Genomic DNA, 19487 nt, shown 5'->3' with positions numbered 1-19487 from the left:
GGGGGCGGGAGCGCCCCATTGGAACACCTGCGGAGTGTAAAAGGGGCAGGGCAATATAAAAAAAAAAAAAAAAAAAAAAAAAAAAAAAAAAAAAACCCATAAGGAAAAAGGGCCAAAATACCCCTATGTTTCATTCATCTAATTTCTAAAGATAAGCAGTACTTGGCCCTATGAACTAAAGAGAGTGCATTTGTCAGGTAGAAATGGTCACTTACTGCCCACCCCAAAACATTCTGACTCTCAAAGGTCTTATCAAGCTGGGAGATGACCAGCATCATCGTCAAAGCAAGCCAAGAAGAGGTAATCAGAGGAGGAGGAGGGAGAGGAGGACAGTACAGGGGGTATGGTACCTGAGTAGGTGTCGGCTCAGCTGCCTGGATCTGAAAGTTCTGGGAGGGCTTCTGGGGGACAGTGGGGAGGGTGGCAGATGCCGCCTGTACCACCCGAAGAGCCTGCTGGGGGATCTGCACCACCTGCTGCTGCTCAGCCTTGGGGGGTACCACCTGGACCTGCTGGACCACAGCTGGCTGGCCCCCACCAGGGCTCTGAACAATGAGCAGGTTGTTTCCTGCCTGGATGATGTTGTCAGCGGTAGTCTCAATCAGCACCGTCTCCACCTGCTCAGCCACAGCCACAGGGGGCTGGGAGGCAGGAAGGCTCTTCTTCCTTGCTTTCTTGTTAGTCTTAGACAGCGGGGTTGGGGGGCTTTCAGTGAGGAGCTGAGTGGGCGCCCCAGTGTCACTGGTGTTCACGAGGTTGTTGACGGGCAGAGTGAGCGTCACGTTGCCGCCCCCACCTGTCAACTTTACCACATTGGCCCCGCTCTGCACCGGGGTGGTCGTACTCGACTTCTGGATGGGGGCTGGCTTGATGGGTACAGGCTTGTGACTGGACGGTGAGGGGGTGATGATGGCTTGGTTGGTGCCAGGGATGATCTGGATCTGGTTGGTGAGATTGGGCTGCACTTGGATGGTTTGGGAACTGCTTGCCTGAATCTGAGGGACCGCCTGGTACTGGATATTGGAATTTGATCGGGTCCCTTTGTTGATCATGGTGGGATTCTGGATAGCGAACACCAGCTGCCCTCCAGGATAGGAGGCGCTCAGTTGTGACCCCTGAATCTGAAGTATATTTCCTTTGGAGGACAAGATTCCAAAGCTATTCTTGCTGGGGCTGACAGGGAGAGGGGCAGGTTTGATAGGGACAAGTTTCCGCGGTGTGGGTTGCGGGGGAGCAGGAGGTGTCACAGCAGCTTCAACTGCTGGGGGGCCAATTTTGCTACATGTTGCAGCAAGCAGGGCTAAGGGAGATGGCTGGGAGTCCTGCAAAAAAAAAAAAAAACAGCAGAGAGGAGGAGTGAGACAGGATGCACGCTGCCCAGCCGCCTCTGTCCATGATCCTCTCCTCCTAGTGGCATTCCACACCGCTCCTCCCCACCTCTGTGGCAGGCATGTTGCCAGCACCCTCCCCTGCTTGGCACCTGGATCCCTTTATCTACTGGTTTCTCCATTAAGGGAGGGAGAAAAGGTGGGCAGTGTCTTTCTCAGGAAGGAACCCCGGGCAGCACCCCAAAGACAGGGTGACTAACAATGCAAGCTGATTTCCTACTCCCCACTGGCCTTGTTTCTAAGGACACTGAAGCATGTTTGGCTCTTAGATGGATTTTCGTTAGCCCACCCCAGGGATTCAGGTGTCCCTGATTGCTCAACTGAGGAGAGGAGGGAGGAAGAAAGAAATAGAGGGGCAAAAGGAGGAATAAACATTTCGGTAAAGTGCTTTTTAGTACTCAGAACGTATAACTTTATAGATTGGGGAGGGCTGAACTTTTGAGACAATGAGAGAGCCTCTGTTTTCCTTTCATATGTAGTGAGGTCTGGTGGAAGGAACATTGAGTTTAATCCTTGTTTCTCCCCCTGACCCAACTGTGGCACCTTAGATAAATGACCATGGTTTCTCAGTAAAGAAAACGTGGCTAATTGAACCTTCCCCAGTTGTATAACCTAGGGTATTTATAGTGAGACAGTGAAGAGAGAGTGTTTTCGGTGAGTCTGTCCAGGATGCTGCAGCCCCAAGCCCTCAGAGCCCACTGCCTACTCGCCTGGGTGGTGGAGGCAGCAGGCTGCAGGTAGTCACTGGGACTGACAGCGGCAGTGGCAGCCATGCTGGTCTGTGAATCTGTTGGAAGAAAAGAGATGGAGTAATGTATAAGATGCCCAAAAAGAACCCAAGCCCACTTGCTTCAGATTTTCTTTTCTTTTTTTTTTTTGAAATGGAATTTTGCTTGTTGCCTAGACTGGCGTGCAGTGGCTTGATCTCGGTTCACTGAAACCTCTGCCTCCCAAGTTCAAGCTATTCTCTTGCCTCAGCCTCTCGAGTAGTTGGGATTATGGGTATATGCCACCACATCCAGCTAATTGTTTGTGTTTTTAGTAGAGATGGAGTTTCACCGTGTTAGGCAGGATGGTCTCATTCTCTTGACCTTGTGATCTACCCGCCTCGGCCTCCCAAAGTGCTGGGATTACAGGCATGAGTCATCACACCCAGCCAGATTTCTTTTTGCCTCTATTTGTTGCTGCTTCTCTAAGGGAAGTTAATGGTTTTCCCCAGACTTCCCCACCCTAGGTTGACAGCCTTATATCTATTTCAGAAGATGACCTTCTCCTCTCCTCAGACTCAGCCATCTGAGGCTATGAGGACAGCTGGTCCTGCTGTCATTGGACCGCCCCCTCCAGCCACCACAGTCTGGGATAACATGAAAATAATCAAGACTACACAAGGATTTTCTTCTGTAACTCAGCTATGCCCTCTCTGCTGGGCACTGCTGGTTCTTCACAGCTAACGTGGAACCCCTCTATGATGAGCAGGGGGAACTCCCCAGCTAACCCTCTAGCTGTAACTCAAGCCTCCTGCAAACTCCTGCTGTAGACAGACGCCAAAACTGACAGGGAAGCATGGCTCAGCCAGGATTTCTGACAAGGAGGACACACCTCCTCCATTCCCAAGTCTTGGATGTTTTATGTTCAGCCTTCACCACAAAGGCTGGTGGCCCCAGGCAGCATATAAAACACATAGGTCAATTCTTTACGTGAATTTACACTTTTACATAGTACAACAGGCATGGGCCCACAGGCATCAACCAAGACTCGGTAGAGCTAATGACTAACTGGATATAACAGGAGAAGGAAAACAGAGTAAATTCTATTTTTGTTTAAATGTGTATATATTTCTTTTTCTGTTTTTGAGACACAGTCTCATTCTGTTGCCAAGCTGGAGTACAGTGGCGTGATCTCAATTCACCGCAACCTCTGCCTCCAGGTTTCAAGTGATTCTCCTGCCTCAGCCTTCCAAGTGGCTGGAACTATAGGCATGCACCACCATGCCCAACTAATTTTTGTATTTTCAGTAAAGACAGGGTTTCACCATGTTGGCCAGGGTGGTCTTGATTTCTTGACTTCATGATCTGCCTCCCTGGCCTCCCAAAGTGCCAGTATTATAGGTACGAGCCACTGCGCCCGGCCCGTGTGTATATATTTCTATATATGAATATAACCAAATAGGAAAAAGTCTTAAGCCATTATCTCCTAGTGGTAGAGTTTTGTTTGACTTTAATTTGCACCTTATTTTTCTATATTTTCTCATTTTCCCATGATAAATATGCTCTATTGTACTTTAAAAAAAAATAAAGAAAAATAAGGTTGAGGAAGCAATGAAGGGATTCTCTACTGTGCTCTGAAGTCATCTAAAAGAGGCCAGATACAGTAGCTCATGCGTGTAATCCTAGCACTTTGGGAAGCCGAGGTGGGAAGATTGCTTGAGCCCAGGAGTTCAAGACCAGCCTAAGCAACATAGGTAGACCCTGTCCCTAATAAAAATTTTTTAAAAAGAAAAAAACACAAGATCAGGAAAATGAGAGTCATGAGGATTTTAGAAGAAAGAATCTATGCCATCTTAAAGTTTATAAATCACTAAGGAAAAAAGAAAAGAAAAGAACACCAGGTAGAATCAGACTTGAACCCTGGACCTTTGGAAAGCAGATTTCAGTAAGTACAGAAATAAGAGGGGTATTACTTTGAGGACTCAAAAAGAAAAAAAGGCTCAGGGTGCATTCGGCTTGGAAGGCTAAGATGGAAGGATCATTTGAGGCCAGGAATTTGAGGCTGCAGTGCCCTATATCACACTTGTGAACAGCCACAACATTCCTGCCTGGATTACATAGCAAGACCCTAACTCAAACGAAAAGGCTCAGGAGTTAAGCCCTTCTAAGGAATTTGGCAAAAAGAGGATAGGTATCGGGCCAGGTGTGGTGGTTTACGCCTGTAATCCTAGCACTTTGGGAGGCTGAGGTGAGCAGACTGCCTGAGCTCAGGAGTTCGAGACCACCCTGGGCAACATGGCAAAACCCCATCTGTACTAAAAATACAAAAAATTAGCCAGGCGTGGTAGCAGGTGCCTGTAATCCCAGCTACTTGGGAGGCTGAGGCAATAGAATCACTTGAACCTAAGAGGTGAAGGTTGCAGTGAGCTGAGAAAACAGGACTGCACTCCAGCCTGGACAACATAGTGAGACTCTGTCTCAAAAAAAAAAGGAAAGCAGGACCGATATTGGGAAAGCAGAACCATTCACATTTTGGCTGGCCTCAGGCTTCTCTTGTTTGGAAGAACAATTCTTAAATGGGGAAAAGTAAAGAAAAGGTGAAGGCACTGGGCGCAGTGACTCATGCCTGTAATTCCAACGCTTTGAGAAGGTGAAGTGTGAGGACTGCTTGAGGCCAGGAATTCAAGACCAGCCTGGGCAACATAGGGAGACCCCAACTCTACAAAAAAATTTAAAAATTAGCCTGACATGGTGGCACATGCCTGTGGTCCCAGTTACTTGAGTGATGCAGCAAGACCTCCACCTCTATTTAAAAAAAAAAAAAAAAAAAAAAGGTGAAGTGGAAACTGAGGCCCTGGATAGGTGATGAGCTGGCAAGAAAGCACACCAGTGCCTTAAATGGTTACCAGGCCTGAAGTCCACACAAACTGTACTCCAGAAGAGGGGAGACTTTGCAGACACACCTGCAAATGTGTGCAGAGCCAGAGGGCAGCTCTGGGCAAAATTATATATGCAGATCCAGAGATATTACAGGCACTGATCCTTGGCAAAATCCTAGGACAAAGGATTGAATAGTACTGTAACTACTGAGGAAAGGAAGAAGTGACCACAAGGAATAAGTATTATAATGTAAAAGAACAAGTCATGCTGAACAAATCTGTTTCTTAAAACATAGGGTTTTGGATGGACACATCAAGAGCATGGTATACACCAAGGTATTTTATTTCAACAGGTATCTGGCTGACTTTTCATAATATTCTTGTGAACAAAAAGGGAAGAAACTTGGGCAATATGATAGTCTAGTTTGTGTGGGGCTAAGCTGAGCAAGCCTCCCCCTAAGAAGTCTGCTGCTGCAAGGTCAACCAGTATCTCGAACTGGAGTGGGTCTCAGGACCAGGATTCACAGGCATCTCCACAGAGGCCTTTTTATTACTGTGTTTTTTCACTGTGATGATTTTTTTTTTTTTTTTTTTTTTTGAGATGGTGTCTCATTCTGTCACCAGGTTGGAGTGTAGTGGCAGGATCTCAGTTCACTGCAACCTCTGCCTCCTAGGCTCATGTGATCCTCCCACCTTGACCCCCCAAGTAGCTGGGACCAATGGTGCACACCACCACATCCAGCTAATTTTTGTGTATTTTCTAGAGACAGGTTTCGCCATGTTGCCCGGGCTTTTCTCAAACTCCTGGGCTCAAGCAATCCCACTGCTTCGGCATCCCAAAGTGCTGAGATTACAGGCATGAACCACCACACTCGGCCCAATCACCTTTTTAAAAATGAACATACCCGGGCATGGTGGCCCATGCCACTTTGGGAGGCCGAGGCGGGCAGATCATGAGGTCAGGAGTTTGAGACCATCCTGATCAACTTGGTGAAACCCCATCTCTACTAAAAATACAAAAATTAGCCGGGTATGGTGGTGCACGCCTGTAATCCCAGCTACTCAGGAGGCTGAGACAGGAGAATCGCTTGAACCAGGGAGGTGACAGAAGAATAACTTGAACCAGGGAGGCGGAGGTTGCAGTGAGCCAAGATCATGTCACTGCACTCCAGCCTGGGTGACAGAGTGAGACTCGGTCTCGAAAAAGAGAAATTAAATAAATATATATATATACACACACACCATAGATCACCAGGTGACTGCCGCATAACCAAGTCCTGCACATTTCAGGGCCTGTGTATGTATTTATAAGTGTACCTCCATAACTGTGTGGGCTAATTAGGACAACTTCATTCTGGACATTTAGTTCACAATACATGTGTGCAAAGTGAAAGATGACACGGCTTCAGAAGCAGTGGGAGGACTATGTCACACTGACTGGCACACTACAGGATGAGTGTGCAGAGCTCAAGGAGCCTAAGTGTCAAGTCTGTGCCATGCTTACACAGAAAAGCAATGATTTGATTTGGGTTCAGTCAAACATCACCCTCTCAGAATGATGCTGATAATTTGAATTTTCTCTTTTTTGTAGTTACATATGTGAACTGTTTTTTTTTGTTTTTTTTTTTTGGAGACAGAGTTTTTGCTCGTCACCCAGGCTGGAGTGCAGTGGTACGATCTCAGCTCACTGCAACGTCTGCCTCTTGGGTTCAAGCAATTCTCCTGCCTCAGCCTCCCAAGTAGCTGGGATTACAGACATGTGCCACCATGCATGGCTAATTTTTTATATTTTTAGTAGAGGTGGGGTTTCACCATGTTGGCCAGGCTGGTCTTGAATTCCTGACTTCAGGTGATCCTCCTGCCTCAGCCTCCCAAAGTGCTGGGATTACAGGCATGAGCCACCTTGAGTGGCTACATTTGTGAACTTTATAGGAACTCGATCAATGAGCTGACGCACAGATTCATGTTCATACAAAATTAAGTTGTAATATCATGATGAAAATAATCTAAGCCAGCCCCAAACCGTTTTTCCTTTAGACCAGTGGTGTTCAAACTATCAGATCACGAACCAGTTACAAAAACAATTTGCATCAAGACCCAGCATATGCATACACACACCACACGTTCTTGTCCCATGCCCATTCAACAAAAGTTTCCTGAAACAAAACTCCCTTATTAAATGTGATGGACTGTAATATTTTTCTATTCTATTTCATTTTTTTAAATGCTGGCTGTGATCCACTAAATTGATTCTATATCCTACAGGCTGGAAAACTTAGGCTTTAGAATGGTATCCACCACCCGAGTTTGGCAAAGATATAGATGACAAGTAAAACTTGCAGATGTTGGCTTGGCACTGTGGCTGACTCCTGTAATCCCAGCAGTTTGGGAGGCTGAGGAGGGAGGATCATTTGGAGTCAGGAGTTCAAGGCCAGCCTGGCCAATATGGTGAAATTGTGTCTCTACTAAAAAATACAAAAAAATTAGCCAGGTGTGGTGGTGCATGCCTGTAGTCCCAGCTGCTTGGGAGATTGAAGCAGGAGAATCGCTTGAACCTGTCAGATGGAGGCTGCAGTGAGCCAAGATCGTGCCACTGCACTCCAGCCTGGGTGACAAGAGTATGACTCTGTCTCAGAAAAAAAAAAAAAAAGATTTTTATTCACTGGAAGAAAGTAAAGTAATTTAAAATAAATTTTAAAAAACAGATTTTTATACTTCTCAGACCATGTTGCTGATAAAAATACGAGATAAGTTTGTTGCTGGCAGAACTGCAAAGAAAGGCAATGGTTCTCCCAGGAGGCTCCCACAGGGCCCAGGTTTGCTTAGCTAAAATTAGTGAATGACTCTCTTAGACATCCTCTATTGTAAAACAGAAGGGACATGGGATCAGCACAGAGTGTAAATGAAATGAGACAAATTAAAACTGGCCTAGCGTGTCTTCATCAGTCCTTATTACCCTGGATGCAAACTGTTTGGATACTGGGCTGGGTTCTGAGTGCTTCTTCAGTTAGGATGTTAAAGCAGAATCTACTGAAGGAAGCTGCAGACTGCTGGCGCTCAACGTTGCACCATTTCAGCTTGGTTTCATTTTCCTTCCCAGCTGGTTCCTGAAATACTCCTCTAGAGCTCAAGCCAATGTTTGTAAGTATGTTCCGTAGTGTCACTCAGAGCTTTATGGCCACAGGCTGCAGACCTGGGCAACCAAAAGAGAGACCAATCTCTCTGCCACTACAGAATTATCTCCTGGCATTAACCATGAAGGAGAAAAGAGAGGCATTTCCCACTGATGTTTGGAAATGAAAAGTGGTTAAGAAGAGGTAGCGTAGATACCTAACTGCAAGACTATGATCAAAGGCACTTTAGAATCTCATTAATTTGAAACCTTATATTTAAAATATATATTTTGGACAAAAATTGTGCCTTTCCTTCATACTATTTAAAGTGAGGCTAAATGGTGTTCAAAGATTGCAAAGGGACTCAAGAGTAATTGTTTTATACCACTTCCACCATTTTAATAGTGCCATTTGCTTTTAAAAGTAATTTACATCTGGTCACTGAAATCGACACTTAACAACATTGGTGAGTGGGATTAGTGCATATTCTTGAAAAAAAAAAAAGCCGCATTGCTTTCAAAGTTTTACCATTCAGACATTTCATTAAGTTAGGTTGGCTAAAACTTTCCCAATAGTCCCTAGTGTGGTGAAGTTTTACAATGATTTACTATACAAGCAACAGGACCTCTCTTAGGCTCCAAGGAAAACTCCAAGGACATCAAACAAGGTTTGAAGGCAGCATGGGATGGGGATGGGGTTGCAGGTGCCTGATAGGACCACACACAACATTCCTTTCCCATATGGGAAACCAATTGAATTCCAAAACCAGCAGAAAAGCATCCCCTGAGTTTCTGGACTCTTGATGTATTATTGATCATCTGCCTCTACCTCCTATCCCTCTCCAGCACGGCCTTCTCTTTCTCCCCGCTTGACCAAACTTGGTAGAAAAACTGCTGGCACCCTGCTGTCCCCTCCTTCCTTTCCTACTCACTCATTTCCCAGCAGCATTAGGACGACCACCCTGGCACTGTGCTCACGATGCATTTGGCCCAAGTTGCCAGCAACCTCCTTGCTGCTCAATCCAACAGACCCTATGACCAGTCCCTCTTCCTTGAAATTCCCATGGATTTTCTCCTACCTCTCCTGCCACCTTTTCCCCTTGTGGACTCCTCTTCCTTTACCACTCCTTAAATACTGATGTTCCCCAACATCTGTTCTTTCTCCTCATCTAGCACCCTTTCCCTGGGTGACCATGCCTACTTGCACGCCTTTATGTACCTTCCACAGGCTGGTGACTCACAGGCCTGTGTCTGGCCTGGGTCTCTGCTCCACGTGTTAGACCCGTACATCCAGCCCTCTATGGGTCTTCTACTAGGGCTGGCCGCAGACACTTCCAGCACTGAGCTGTCAGCTTTGCCCATTCTTTCCCCAGCTTTCTCACCCTCAGCCACCACAGGCCTTCTTCCAGATCCTTGAAAAACCTTCGTCTCTGCACCTGCTTTCCTTGCTTACAGTTCTTTCTGTTCTCTTCACTAGCTAAGGCCTCACCCTTCAGGTCTCTAGCTGTTTTACTTTCCCAGCATAATTTAAGACCCATTATGTAACAGGCATGCCATTTCCTCAGAGAGGCCTTTCTGGACCCCTGAGACGAGGTTAACTCCTTTGGGAACACTAACCACCCATTAAATAATCATGGCTTAATGTATGCAAGGGCTCCCCAGGATGGGCCATGTCTGTCTGCACCACTGAACTGCTGACACCAACGCTGGCCCCTGGCTCACAGACACCTTCGGTGCCTATAGGCTGCATGAATATCCTGGGTTAAAACAGCCTCTCTTCTGGTATCTCCAATCAGGACAAAACCTGAGTATTCCCCTCATTGCCAATCAATCAACAAGTCCTTATGATTCAACCTCATAAACAGGTATCTTCCTATTGTGTACCCAGACTCCCCACCCTCATCACCATGATCCACCTGAGATACTGCCCACGGCCTCCAAAACTGCTTCCTGGCCACTGGCCTACCCCTTAGCCAGCCTCCACAGTTTGGTCAGAATGCTCTTTTTAAAGTGCAGATCCCATCCAGCCACTCTCCTGATTAACCCCCTCAATTGTTCCCTGATGCTCTTATAAAGGCCGAAACAAGCTGTCCCTCCCCGGTCCTCCCCCCGACCTCTTGCCCTTTTAACTCTCCCAACACACACTTCAGCTTTTTCATTTCTCAGTTAAAACACGCCACCCTGTCTCACTTGGATCCTGAAGCACACTCTTCCATTTGCCTGGCCAACTTCTGTCCTTCAGAGCTCATTTATACTCTCACTCGGGGAAAGCCTTTCCTGACCTCCACCTCAAGTCTGGGGCAGGTGACCCTGCCACCTGCCAGCGCATACTCCCCAATGCACCCTTCCGCTCTGTCCCACCAACGTAGAGCAGGGAGTGTGTCTCTGTCCCACGGGTCTTTCTAGGGCTGACTTGGGGACAGCACATAACAGGAAGAGACCTCTGAGCCCTGACTGCCAGGCTACAGGCTGTCCGACTGGTCCTTTCATTGAGGATGCTACTGTTGAGACCCAGCGAATGAGAAAAGGCACCTACAGAAAGACCACAACAGTAGGCTTTATGAAGGTTTTCCTTCCGGAGAGAACCTGACTTCAACTCAGGTCTTGGGGGTATTCAGCTTTTTCGGCCTGTGGGTTCCTGCCATCGCAGCTCTGGCTTTCTCAGCCTTCTGCTGTGGTATTTCCCCTGGAGGAATTTCACACTGTGCAAACAGTCTTTCTGTTGGCTATTTTGGTCAGCTCAGCTGGGCCTTAGGCCAACAAAGCAGTTTCTAAGCCCAGGCTTTTCCAGTTGCCTGGCCTAGAAGAATTCAGAGCTGGTGAGGGAAAAGCATGCCCTGACTGGTTTTAGAGAACAAAGATGGACCTCAAAGGAAGCTGACAAATAGGGTAAGGGAATCCACTTGGATGAAGATAGCAGCAACCTTGGTAGTGAAAGACTCCAAACTGTACTGAACATTTCAGTGAGAAGCAGACCTCAGCAATCACAAAAACCATTATAAGGTGGGCACAGTGGCTCACACCTGTAATCCCAGCACTTTGGGAGGCCGAGGCAGAAGGATCAGTTGAGGCCAGGGTTCAAGACAAGGCTGGGCAACACAACAAGATGTCATCTCTACAAAAAACGTTTACAAACTTGCTTAAAGTGGTGGTGTGTGCCTGTAGTCCCTGCTACTTAGGAGGCCAAGGCCAGAGGATTGCTTGAGCCCAGGAAGTCAAGGCTGCATGAACCGTGTTTGCACCACTGTGCTCTGGCCCGGGTGACACAGTGAGACCCTGTTTTAAAAAAATAAATAAAAATTTTAAATGAACAAATAAACAAAAAGCATTGTAAAACAGCCCAATAACAGTAAAACAAATTTCAATGACTTTCATCAAATGAGGACAACTCTGGGCAGTGGCTTGCTAATGCTACACGCCGAAGGAAGAAGGTGAGTAAGGAATAGAGATCTTGTCTCCACATTAACCCTCTACTGAGCCTCCCATCTTCCCTCCCTGTAACTTGGATCCCCCAGCCTCAGGCAATGACCCTTAGGTATGTCCACAATTTCATCAAGAAGTTAAAATTTCCCTCATCAGCTAAGATCCATTATGTCTCCCCTTCTCTTCAAGCAAAACCCCTTACAAGAGTAACCTATACTTACTGTCCTTAATTTCTCTCTGCTAGCTTTTCTTAAACCTGCTCCAGCCAGGCTCACCTTCCCCATGCATGCCACCAAAAGTGTTCATGCCACCAGACACTTCCATGTTGCTAAAAACCTAATGGCTACTTCTTAAACCAAATCGTCTGTGTTGCTCTGACAGTTGATTGCTCTTCTTCCTTTTGATCTTGGCTCACTGCAACCTCCCCCTCTTGGGTGCAAGCAATTCTCGTGCCTCAGCCTCCTGTGTAGCTGGGATTACAGGCATCTGTCACCACACCCAGCTAATTTTTTGTATTTTTAGTAGAGACAGGGTTTCACCATGTTGGCCAGGCTGGTCTCCAACTCCTGACCTCAAGTGATCCGCCCACCTCAGCCTCCAAAAGTGCTGGGATTACAGGCGTGAGCCACCGCAACCAGCCTCTTCTTCCTTGAAACATTTTCTTCACTTGGCCTCTAGGACACACTTGCCAAGTTGGTCTTCTATTTCTCTGGCTAACTTCTCCCATATCTCCTTTGCTGGTTCTTCCTCTCCTCTCTCAAATTCGAAATGATTGGGTTGGCCCAGGACTCTGTCTCAGGACCTTTCTTCTGTCTACACCTGTTTCCTAGATGATTTTTTCTAGTCTTGTGGGTTTAGAAACCAGTAAGATATAGATTCTATGTAATTTTAACTCTCAAATTTCTATCTCCAGACTTGTATATCCAGCTGCCTACTGATATCTCCACTTGGATGTATTAATAGACGTCGTAAATCTAGCCCCAAACAGTGCTCCTAATTTGAAAGAATTTTGACTCCTTCAAAATTCCTCACTGCAGTGAACAAATAGTAACTCCGTCCTTCCAGCTGCTCAGCCCTACAACCTTGGGAGTTGTCCTTATCTTTTTTCCACACCCTACACTTGCCAGCAAACACTTTGGCTCTATCTTCAAAATATATGCCAAACCTGATTGCTTCTACCACCTCCTCTGTCATCACCTAAGTCCAGGTTTCTATCATGTCTCCCGTGGATTAACTGAGAAACCTTCTAGCTATGCTTCTGACCTTGACCCCATCTGTCTATTCTCAACACATCCAGAGTAAGACCTATCACACTTAAATGAAACCATGTTATTCCTTTGCTTGGAGGCCCCCAATACCATCCCATTTCCCACTCAAAGTAAGAGCTAAAGTCTCCATAGTGAGGCATAAGGCCCGTGTGACCTGACCCCTCTCACCTGCCCTGTCATTCTTCCTCTCTCATTGCTTCAGCCATGCTGGCACCCTGATGTTTCTGAACATACCAAGTATGGCCCCAGCTGAGGGCCTCTGCATTTGCTCTTCTCTCTGCTTGAGTGCTCACCCTTTCCCCCTCACCCGAGATACAACAAGGCTCAATCTCCTCCCAACTCCTTCAGGGTTTTACTCAGATGTCACCTTAACATTGAGACCTTCCCTGACCACCCTATGTAAATTGTTCCCCCTCCTCCACTAGCTCTTTCCTTATCCTCGTTTTGCCTCCTTAGCACTTCTCACTGCCTAACTAATATCTATTAGTTATTCATTGTCTCCCACCAAGATGTAAGCTTTCTAAAGGCAGGGACTTCTCTGCCTTACTCACTGATGTACCCCTAGTGGTAGGTGCTTAATAATCTATAGTTGTTGAATAAGTGAATGAATAAATCCCGGAGGCTTTAGAGCAGGAGAGCCTACAGAAAGTTTTGCAACCAAAGGAGAAAAGCTGCAGATTTGCATATCCTGGCACTAGGCCAGGATCCACTCCACAACTGGGTTTAGCTGAGCCAGACCCTGATGGAACCCTCAACCCCACCAGTCACCTCACATGTGGGCCAGTGCAGTCCAGTCCTGCTCCGGATGAAAAATGACAAAGCCCATACCTCTCATCACGTCAGGTACTACTGCATTTCAGTGCCTCATGCTTTGGGGGAAAGTTAAGATAAGGATGGCACTGGAATTTGAATAAGGCCTGTATGTCTCCACGCTTAATTATTCTTTTCAAAACTTGACTATGTCATTTGCTAGTTTGCATCCTGACTGGGTCACACCCCTTTGTACTGGAAGGGACCCTGGAAGTGAGTGGGTGGGGGGACCGCCTAGGGTGATGAGAACCTGATCAAAGCAGGCCCAAGAAACAGCATCAAGTTTTTTTGTCAAAGAATACTGGCCCTCAGAATTCTTAGAGAACAGGAGAAAAAAGAAAACAAGATATACTTTTTCCCCTAAAGAATTTCATTATGTGCTTTGGCACATTTATTTGTGAGTCACTCCCCACATTTATCCTGGGCCAGGATCATTTTTTTTTTTTTGAGATGGAGTCTTGATCTGTCGCCCAGGCTGGGGTGCAATGGCACGCTCTAGGCTCACTGCAACCTCTGCCTCGCAAGTTCAAGCTGGGACTACACGCGCGTGCCACCACACCTGGCTGATTTTTGTATTTTTAGTAGAGATGGGGTTTCGCCATGTTAGCCAGGCTGGTCTTGAACTCCTGACCTTAAGTGATCTGCCCGCCTCACCCTCCCAAAGTGCTGGGATTACTGGCATGATCACAGAGCCCAGCCCCGGGCCAGGATCAGCTGGAATGAGTGGTGATTTCATTTCCCCTGAGATGACAGAGCTGGCTTACCATTTACTTTTTTAGAGGCTGGGAAATGTCTTGGTCTTTTTTCTTCTAGGCTGATCTGAGCAGATTCCCAATTATCAACTGGGAGCAGAAATATTCTGCTTCCAACTAAATGGCCTTGCCTGCTCACTCTTACTCCCTATTCACACTCTCTTGGAGGCCACTTTGTGATTCTACCAAATCCTATAGGAGAGGTGACAACTCCAAAGAGGAGGCTCTAGAAAGATGACATTTGGAAATGTGTAAGCTACTGCCTGCTAGCTTCCCCTGAGCCACTTTTACCCTTTGATTGAGATGAAAGGCCACCTAACTGCCTAAATCACCACAAAGGGACAAACTAGTATCTCAGAGCAGTTCGCAACAAAAACAAGCTAAGCCTCTGCACTGCAATGTGGCAGGGCTTCTGGCTAGGTAGAGCAAGCAATCGTGATGTGGAGACACAATGCAGCAAAGGGAATGAGATGCCAATGAAGGATTCCAACAGTTGGGTCTGCAAGTATGCTTGTCCTATGACACACACAGCCTCGACATCGCTGCTCACTGGGGGAGTCAGAGAAACATCAGCCCTTTCATACCCCCTTGCCCCTGAGCACAGCTCATCTCCCAAGAGCACATCAGCCTGCAACCCAGTGTGATGAGAATCACAGTAATCCCCTGTGCCAGTGGCGGCCTCCAAGCATCCTGAAAGTGCTTCCTAGACACGGAGTGGAAGCCATGACTTCCCCTAAGCTGCCAGTGCTGCCTCTGAACTCACGCGGAGGTTCTTTTCTCGGTGTCCCCAGAGGCAGTAGAAAAATCCATTTTCCATTTTGGAATCTATCAAGTAGGACAACTCTGCCACCTGGGTGCATCTTCTCAAGGGCAATCTCTACTCCCTTTCCTACATGGCCTGACAATACCGCTGAGTTAGAAATGTCCCATGTTGGCTGGGCACAGTGGCTCACGCCTGTAATCCCAGCACTTTGGGAGACTGAGGTGAGAGGATGGCTCAAGGCCAGGAGTTTGAGACCAGCCTGGCATACAGAGACTGCACCTCTAGTATTTTAAAGAAGAAATGTCCCATATTTTTACCCACTTCACTCAACTTTCCACCTTGCTCCAATAGATTGCTGACAAAAAAGTGAGACCTCCTCCACTCTGAGGTCTCCTAAGAGAATGCTGCCAGCCAAAACAAGATCTGCTGATAATTGAGGAAGAGCATCTTTAAAAAGACGCTCAACTATATTTCCGAAACATAAAGATCTAAGTGTGGGCTCTATGAGGGAAGAAATAAAGAGAAAGAACATTTTTTCCTCCTACAACAGGTCTAGACAGTGCCATACAAGGAGTTGCACGAATATCCAAATCAAAAGCAAGGCAAAAAGAAATAAGCAAAAAAGCAACAAATGCATTCCAAAATGATGTCCATTTCTCAGCCCAGAGATGTACCAGGTACTGGTTTAGTTCAGCCTGCAGGTGCTGGGAAGAAATTCACAAATCCAAGTCAGTTGCAAAAAGGGAAAACTCCATACATATCACCCAATGAACCTCTAAGAAAGTATATGAGCTTCTCTGAACAGATTTTACTCCAGGTTTGCAGCCCACAAGGTTTAAGATTGGACCATGAGGTTAAATCTTGTAAACTCAGAAGTGGTCAGGCTACTGCCTAAACTTTGTAATTCTCTACACACCCTTTAAAGCAGTGTTTCTCTGCATCTTTCATTCCAGTCATTGTCCACCTGATCCAAAATATCCTAAATTTTTCAATGTTTGGAAGCAGGGTTTCCAATTTTTGTGTATACAGAAAAGGAGGGAGGGGGTGAAAAATAAGTCTTTGAAAAAGAACATGCTACGTATCTATCACAGAAATATGAGTGGGTAAGATTTAGAGGATTGCTGAAACAAAGCCAATACTAAGGTCTACTGGTTGGCTGCAACAAGTTTAAGATGTCTTCATAAGGGCCCTGGTTGGGGAATACTATACTTGCTTACAGTAAGCTTGGGAACTGCTACAGACCTGTGGCAAAGAGCTGTTCAGCTTCTCTAAAAGGCTGCTATTAACCACCTTCTCTAAAAGGCTGCTATTAACCACTGGAAGAACTAAGAAGTTCAAGGCCAAAATATCAAAATGAACCAACCACTCTACCTGCTGAAAATAAAAGTTTCTTTACCCCAGACATTTGCCCAAATCTTTTTTTTTTTTTTGAGATGGGAGTCTCGCCCTGTCGCCCAGGCTGAAGTGCTGTGGCACAATCTTGGCTCACTACAACCTCCACCCCCTGGGTTGAAGCGATTCTCCTGCCTCAGCCTCCCAAGTAGCTGGGATTACAAGCGCACACTACCATGCCCAGCTAATTTTTGTATTTTTAGTAGAGACGGGGTTTCACCATGTTGGCTAGGCTGGTCTCGAACTCCTGACCTCAAGTGATCTGCCTGCCTCGGCCTCCCATTGTGCTGGGATTACAGGCGTGAGCCACTACGCCCAGCTTGCCCAAATCTTATAATTTCTTTTCTCCTCTCTGAGAGACCTCCAGAGGCCCAAACTTTAATAGAATCTGAGAGAAAAAAGTGGCCAGTCTATCTGCTGTCCACAGTGATGCCAAACTCTTCCTCCTGGAGCCAGTTTTCCCTGTTGGGCAGTCAGGTGAGGATCTAATTATGAACAAACTCTACTTGGGTCTCCCTGGAAGAGTTTGTGGCTTCAACAGCCTAGCTCATGGGGGCTCATTATGTCAGACTAGCTTTTTTTTTTTTTTTTTTTTTTTAGACGGAGTCTCTCTCGATTGCCCAGGCTGGAGTGCAATGGGGTGATCTTGGCTCACTGCAACCTCCGCCTCCCAGGTTCAAGCGATTCTCCTGCCTCAGCCTCCTGAGTAGCTAGGATTATAGGCGCGCGCCACCACGTCTGGCTAATTTTTGTATTTTTTTAGTAGAGACGGGGTTTCACCATGTTGGCCAGGCTGGTCTCAAACTCAGGATCTCGTGATCCACCCACCTCGGCCTCCCAAAGTGCTGGGATTACAGGCGTGAACCACCGCGCCCAGCCTTGTAGTTGCTTTTAACCAAAGAGGTTAAGCCTCTGTACAACCAAGAGGAAGAACTATAATTAGAAAACTTACCAATTGCCCCAGCCAATGAGAATCCATTTCCAACAGGTACTAATGCCTGTTAGAAGCCACTGGAACACTGACATCATCAGCCCAATTGATAGGTTGTCTGATAGATTCGCCCCCTTCATCACACACAAGAATTTAAAACAAAACAAGACACTGCAGTTATATTCATTATTGCAGACAATGGGTTTCTTTATGTTAGTAATTGAAATTACTGCTGCGGTCTGGATTCCACCATTACTCCCTCTGCAGCCTGTGAGGCTGGCCAACACTGTAAACTTCCTAGCCCTAAAAATCGTAATCCAGAATGCCACCTCAATACAGCCCTCCACTGTGAAACTGAATGCCTTCTGGGGTACAGCATGAAACAGTTTTAGACAGTGCATGCCAGTGCACCTTGAAACAGTCAGTGTCCTTCCATCTGTAATGAAATCTGTGTAACGGGAAACTTGAGTCAATTCATCGTTTAAAGCAGATCTACTGGCTCATACCTTTCTCTAGGAAACAATAAGTGAACAAGAAGTAACCTCAGAAGAAGAAAGAACTTTGGGAGAATGCACTGAGAAAAGCCAGACTGAGTCTCCTTGGATGAAGTTAATTAAGGAACAAACATGACAGGATATTGGAATCACAACCAAGGAATGCAGTGAGGACAGGTTTCTCAGTTGCCCAGAGAAGACATAGTTCCTTTTGAACTAAAATTAGAAAGCCGCTGAGAAGGAAACATAAGAAGCATGGGTAAGAAGCTGAAAACCTAAGTCAGCAAAGGGGATGGAGGTGTGTTGAGGAAGAGAGCAAGTTTCTATTTTGTTTTATTTCTTCTGTTAATTCCTTAAGATTGTTTGCACCTGAGCTTTGGGATTGCAGCAGTCTCCCCCACCGGGCGTCAGGTTAACAGGCCGGGAGCCCTGACAACAAGTTCTAAACTTCTCATAATTCTGTAAGAGCTGGCAGATATCTAGTTGGAGGCTCAAGGATCCAAGTGCAAACATTAAAGGAAGGTTTTTGCCCACTACCCAGTGAGAGGCGATCTGCCCGGGGAGTGCCCTCGTGTCCTGACACCATCTCCCGATTAGGATACACTGGTAACGGGGCTGGCGTCGACGCCCAGCAGTGCCCATCTGGTTGACAGCGTCCGGGTCTCAAGCGTTCCCTCGCCCCTCTCTGTACTCCCGGGAGCCCTGAATCGCTGGTAGGCATCTACAGTTAAGAGTGCAAGAAGGCCCCTCAGACACGGGGCGAGCACGAGGGCTATAGGCTGCCTCCTCGAAGCACACTCAGGCATAGTCCGCCCAGGCGGGCGAGCAGTTTCGAGGTGGGTCGGCACCCAGCTGAGGGGTGCCAGGCCGCCCCGGTGCCCGCTCCTCTCGCTGGCCCCCGGAAGCGCCGCCCTCCCGCCCGGCGGGCTCCGAGGGGGCGGGAGTCGAACGCCCCCTTCCGGGTGCCTCCGCCCGGCTGGCCAGCCCCGCTCCTCCTCCGGGCGGGAATCCTCCCTCCCCCGCCCCTCCCGAAGCCGGGCCCCGGCGTCAGGCCCGGCCCCAGGGGGGAACCCCCTGCCTCGGCTCCCCCTCCCCGCGGCCTCTGCCCGTCTTCCTGACCCTTGGGGGCCGGGAAGACCCCGCCGGCAGCGGCCGGGACCCACCGCTCATTACGACATCTTCCTCCCTGGCCTCCGCCGCCTCCGCCGCCACCGAGAGCCTGACACCGCCCGCCTAGCACCCGCCAATCCCGGAGCCCGCCACCGCCCGAGCGACGGCAGCCTTCACCAATAAGCGCTTGGAACATTGGGGACCGACAGCACTACTAACCAATCAACCAGAGGCGTCTAGAGCGACGTTAACTTGGCCAATAGGTCTATGCAATGTCACTGATTGACGGTAGAACCCACCAACCGGAAGCCAATTGGGGAATGAACGACATGTTCGCCAGCCAATTGGAGGGAGTCAAAGTCCCGCCTACTGGGTGGTTGATGGACAGCAACAGGAAGCTGGAAGGGGAGGGGCTTAGCCGAGGAGTGCTTTTGTATTGGTCGTGGTTGACCTTCCAC

At 47.5% G+C, this 19487-nt stretch overlaps 1 protein-coding gene across 7 annotated transcripts in view; it reads right to left on the bottom strand.

Annotated features, from left to right (window-relative positions):
• The window catches only part of SP2 (Sp2 transcription factor), a 32641-nt gene extending 13415 nt beyond the window's left edge, over positions 1-19226 (bottom strand). For 5 of the 7 annotated variants that reach the window (XR_004269548.1, XM_032279849.1, XM_032279851.1 and 2 more), the window contains exons 1-3: positions 19083-19226; positions 2099-2175; positions 351-1322 (exon numbers count right to left, since the gene is read on the bottom strand). Coding sequence is in view for 6 of the 7 variants with exons in the window: in XM_032279849.1 (XP_032135740.1) it covers positions 351-1322; positions 2099-2175; positions 19083-19089 (1056 nt within the window). In the remaining variant the exon portion in view is untranslated. Of the gene's footprint in view, positions 1-350; positions 1323-2098; positions 2176-17446; positions 18864-19082 lie in introns of those variants that run through there. The other 2 variants (XM_032279850.1, XM_032279855.1) reach the window with 2 other exon arrangements.
• Positions 19227-19487: the final 261 nt, after the last annotated feature.

Source organism: Sapajus apella, unplaced genomic scaffold, assembly GCF_009761245.1.
Source record: "Sapajus apella isolate SASKATOON/1434 unplaced genomic scaffold, GSC_monkey_1.0 scaffold12, whole genome shotgun sequence".
In the NCBI taxonomy this organism is placed as follows: domain Eukaryota; kingdom Metazoa; phylum Chordata; class Mammalia; order Primates; family Cebidae; genus Sapajus; species Sapajus apella.
Note: the sequence above shows the minus strand (reverse complement) of the source record. Positions and strands in the feature narration are given on the sequence as shown.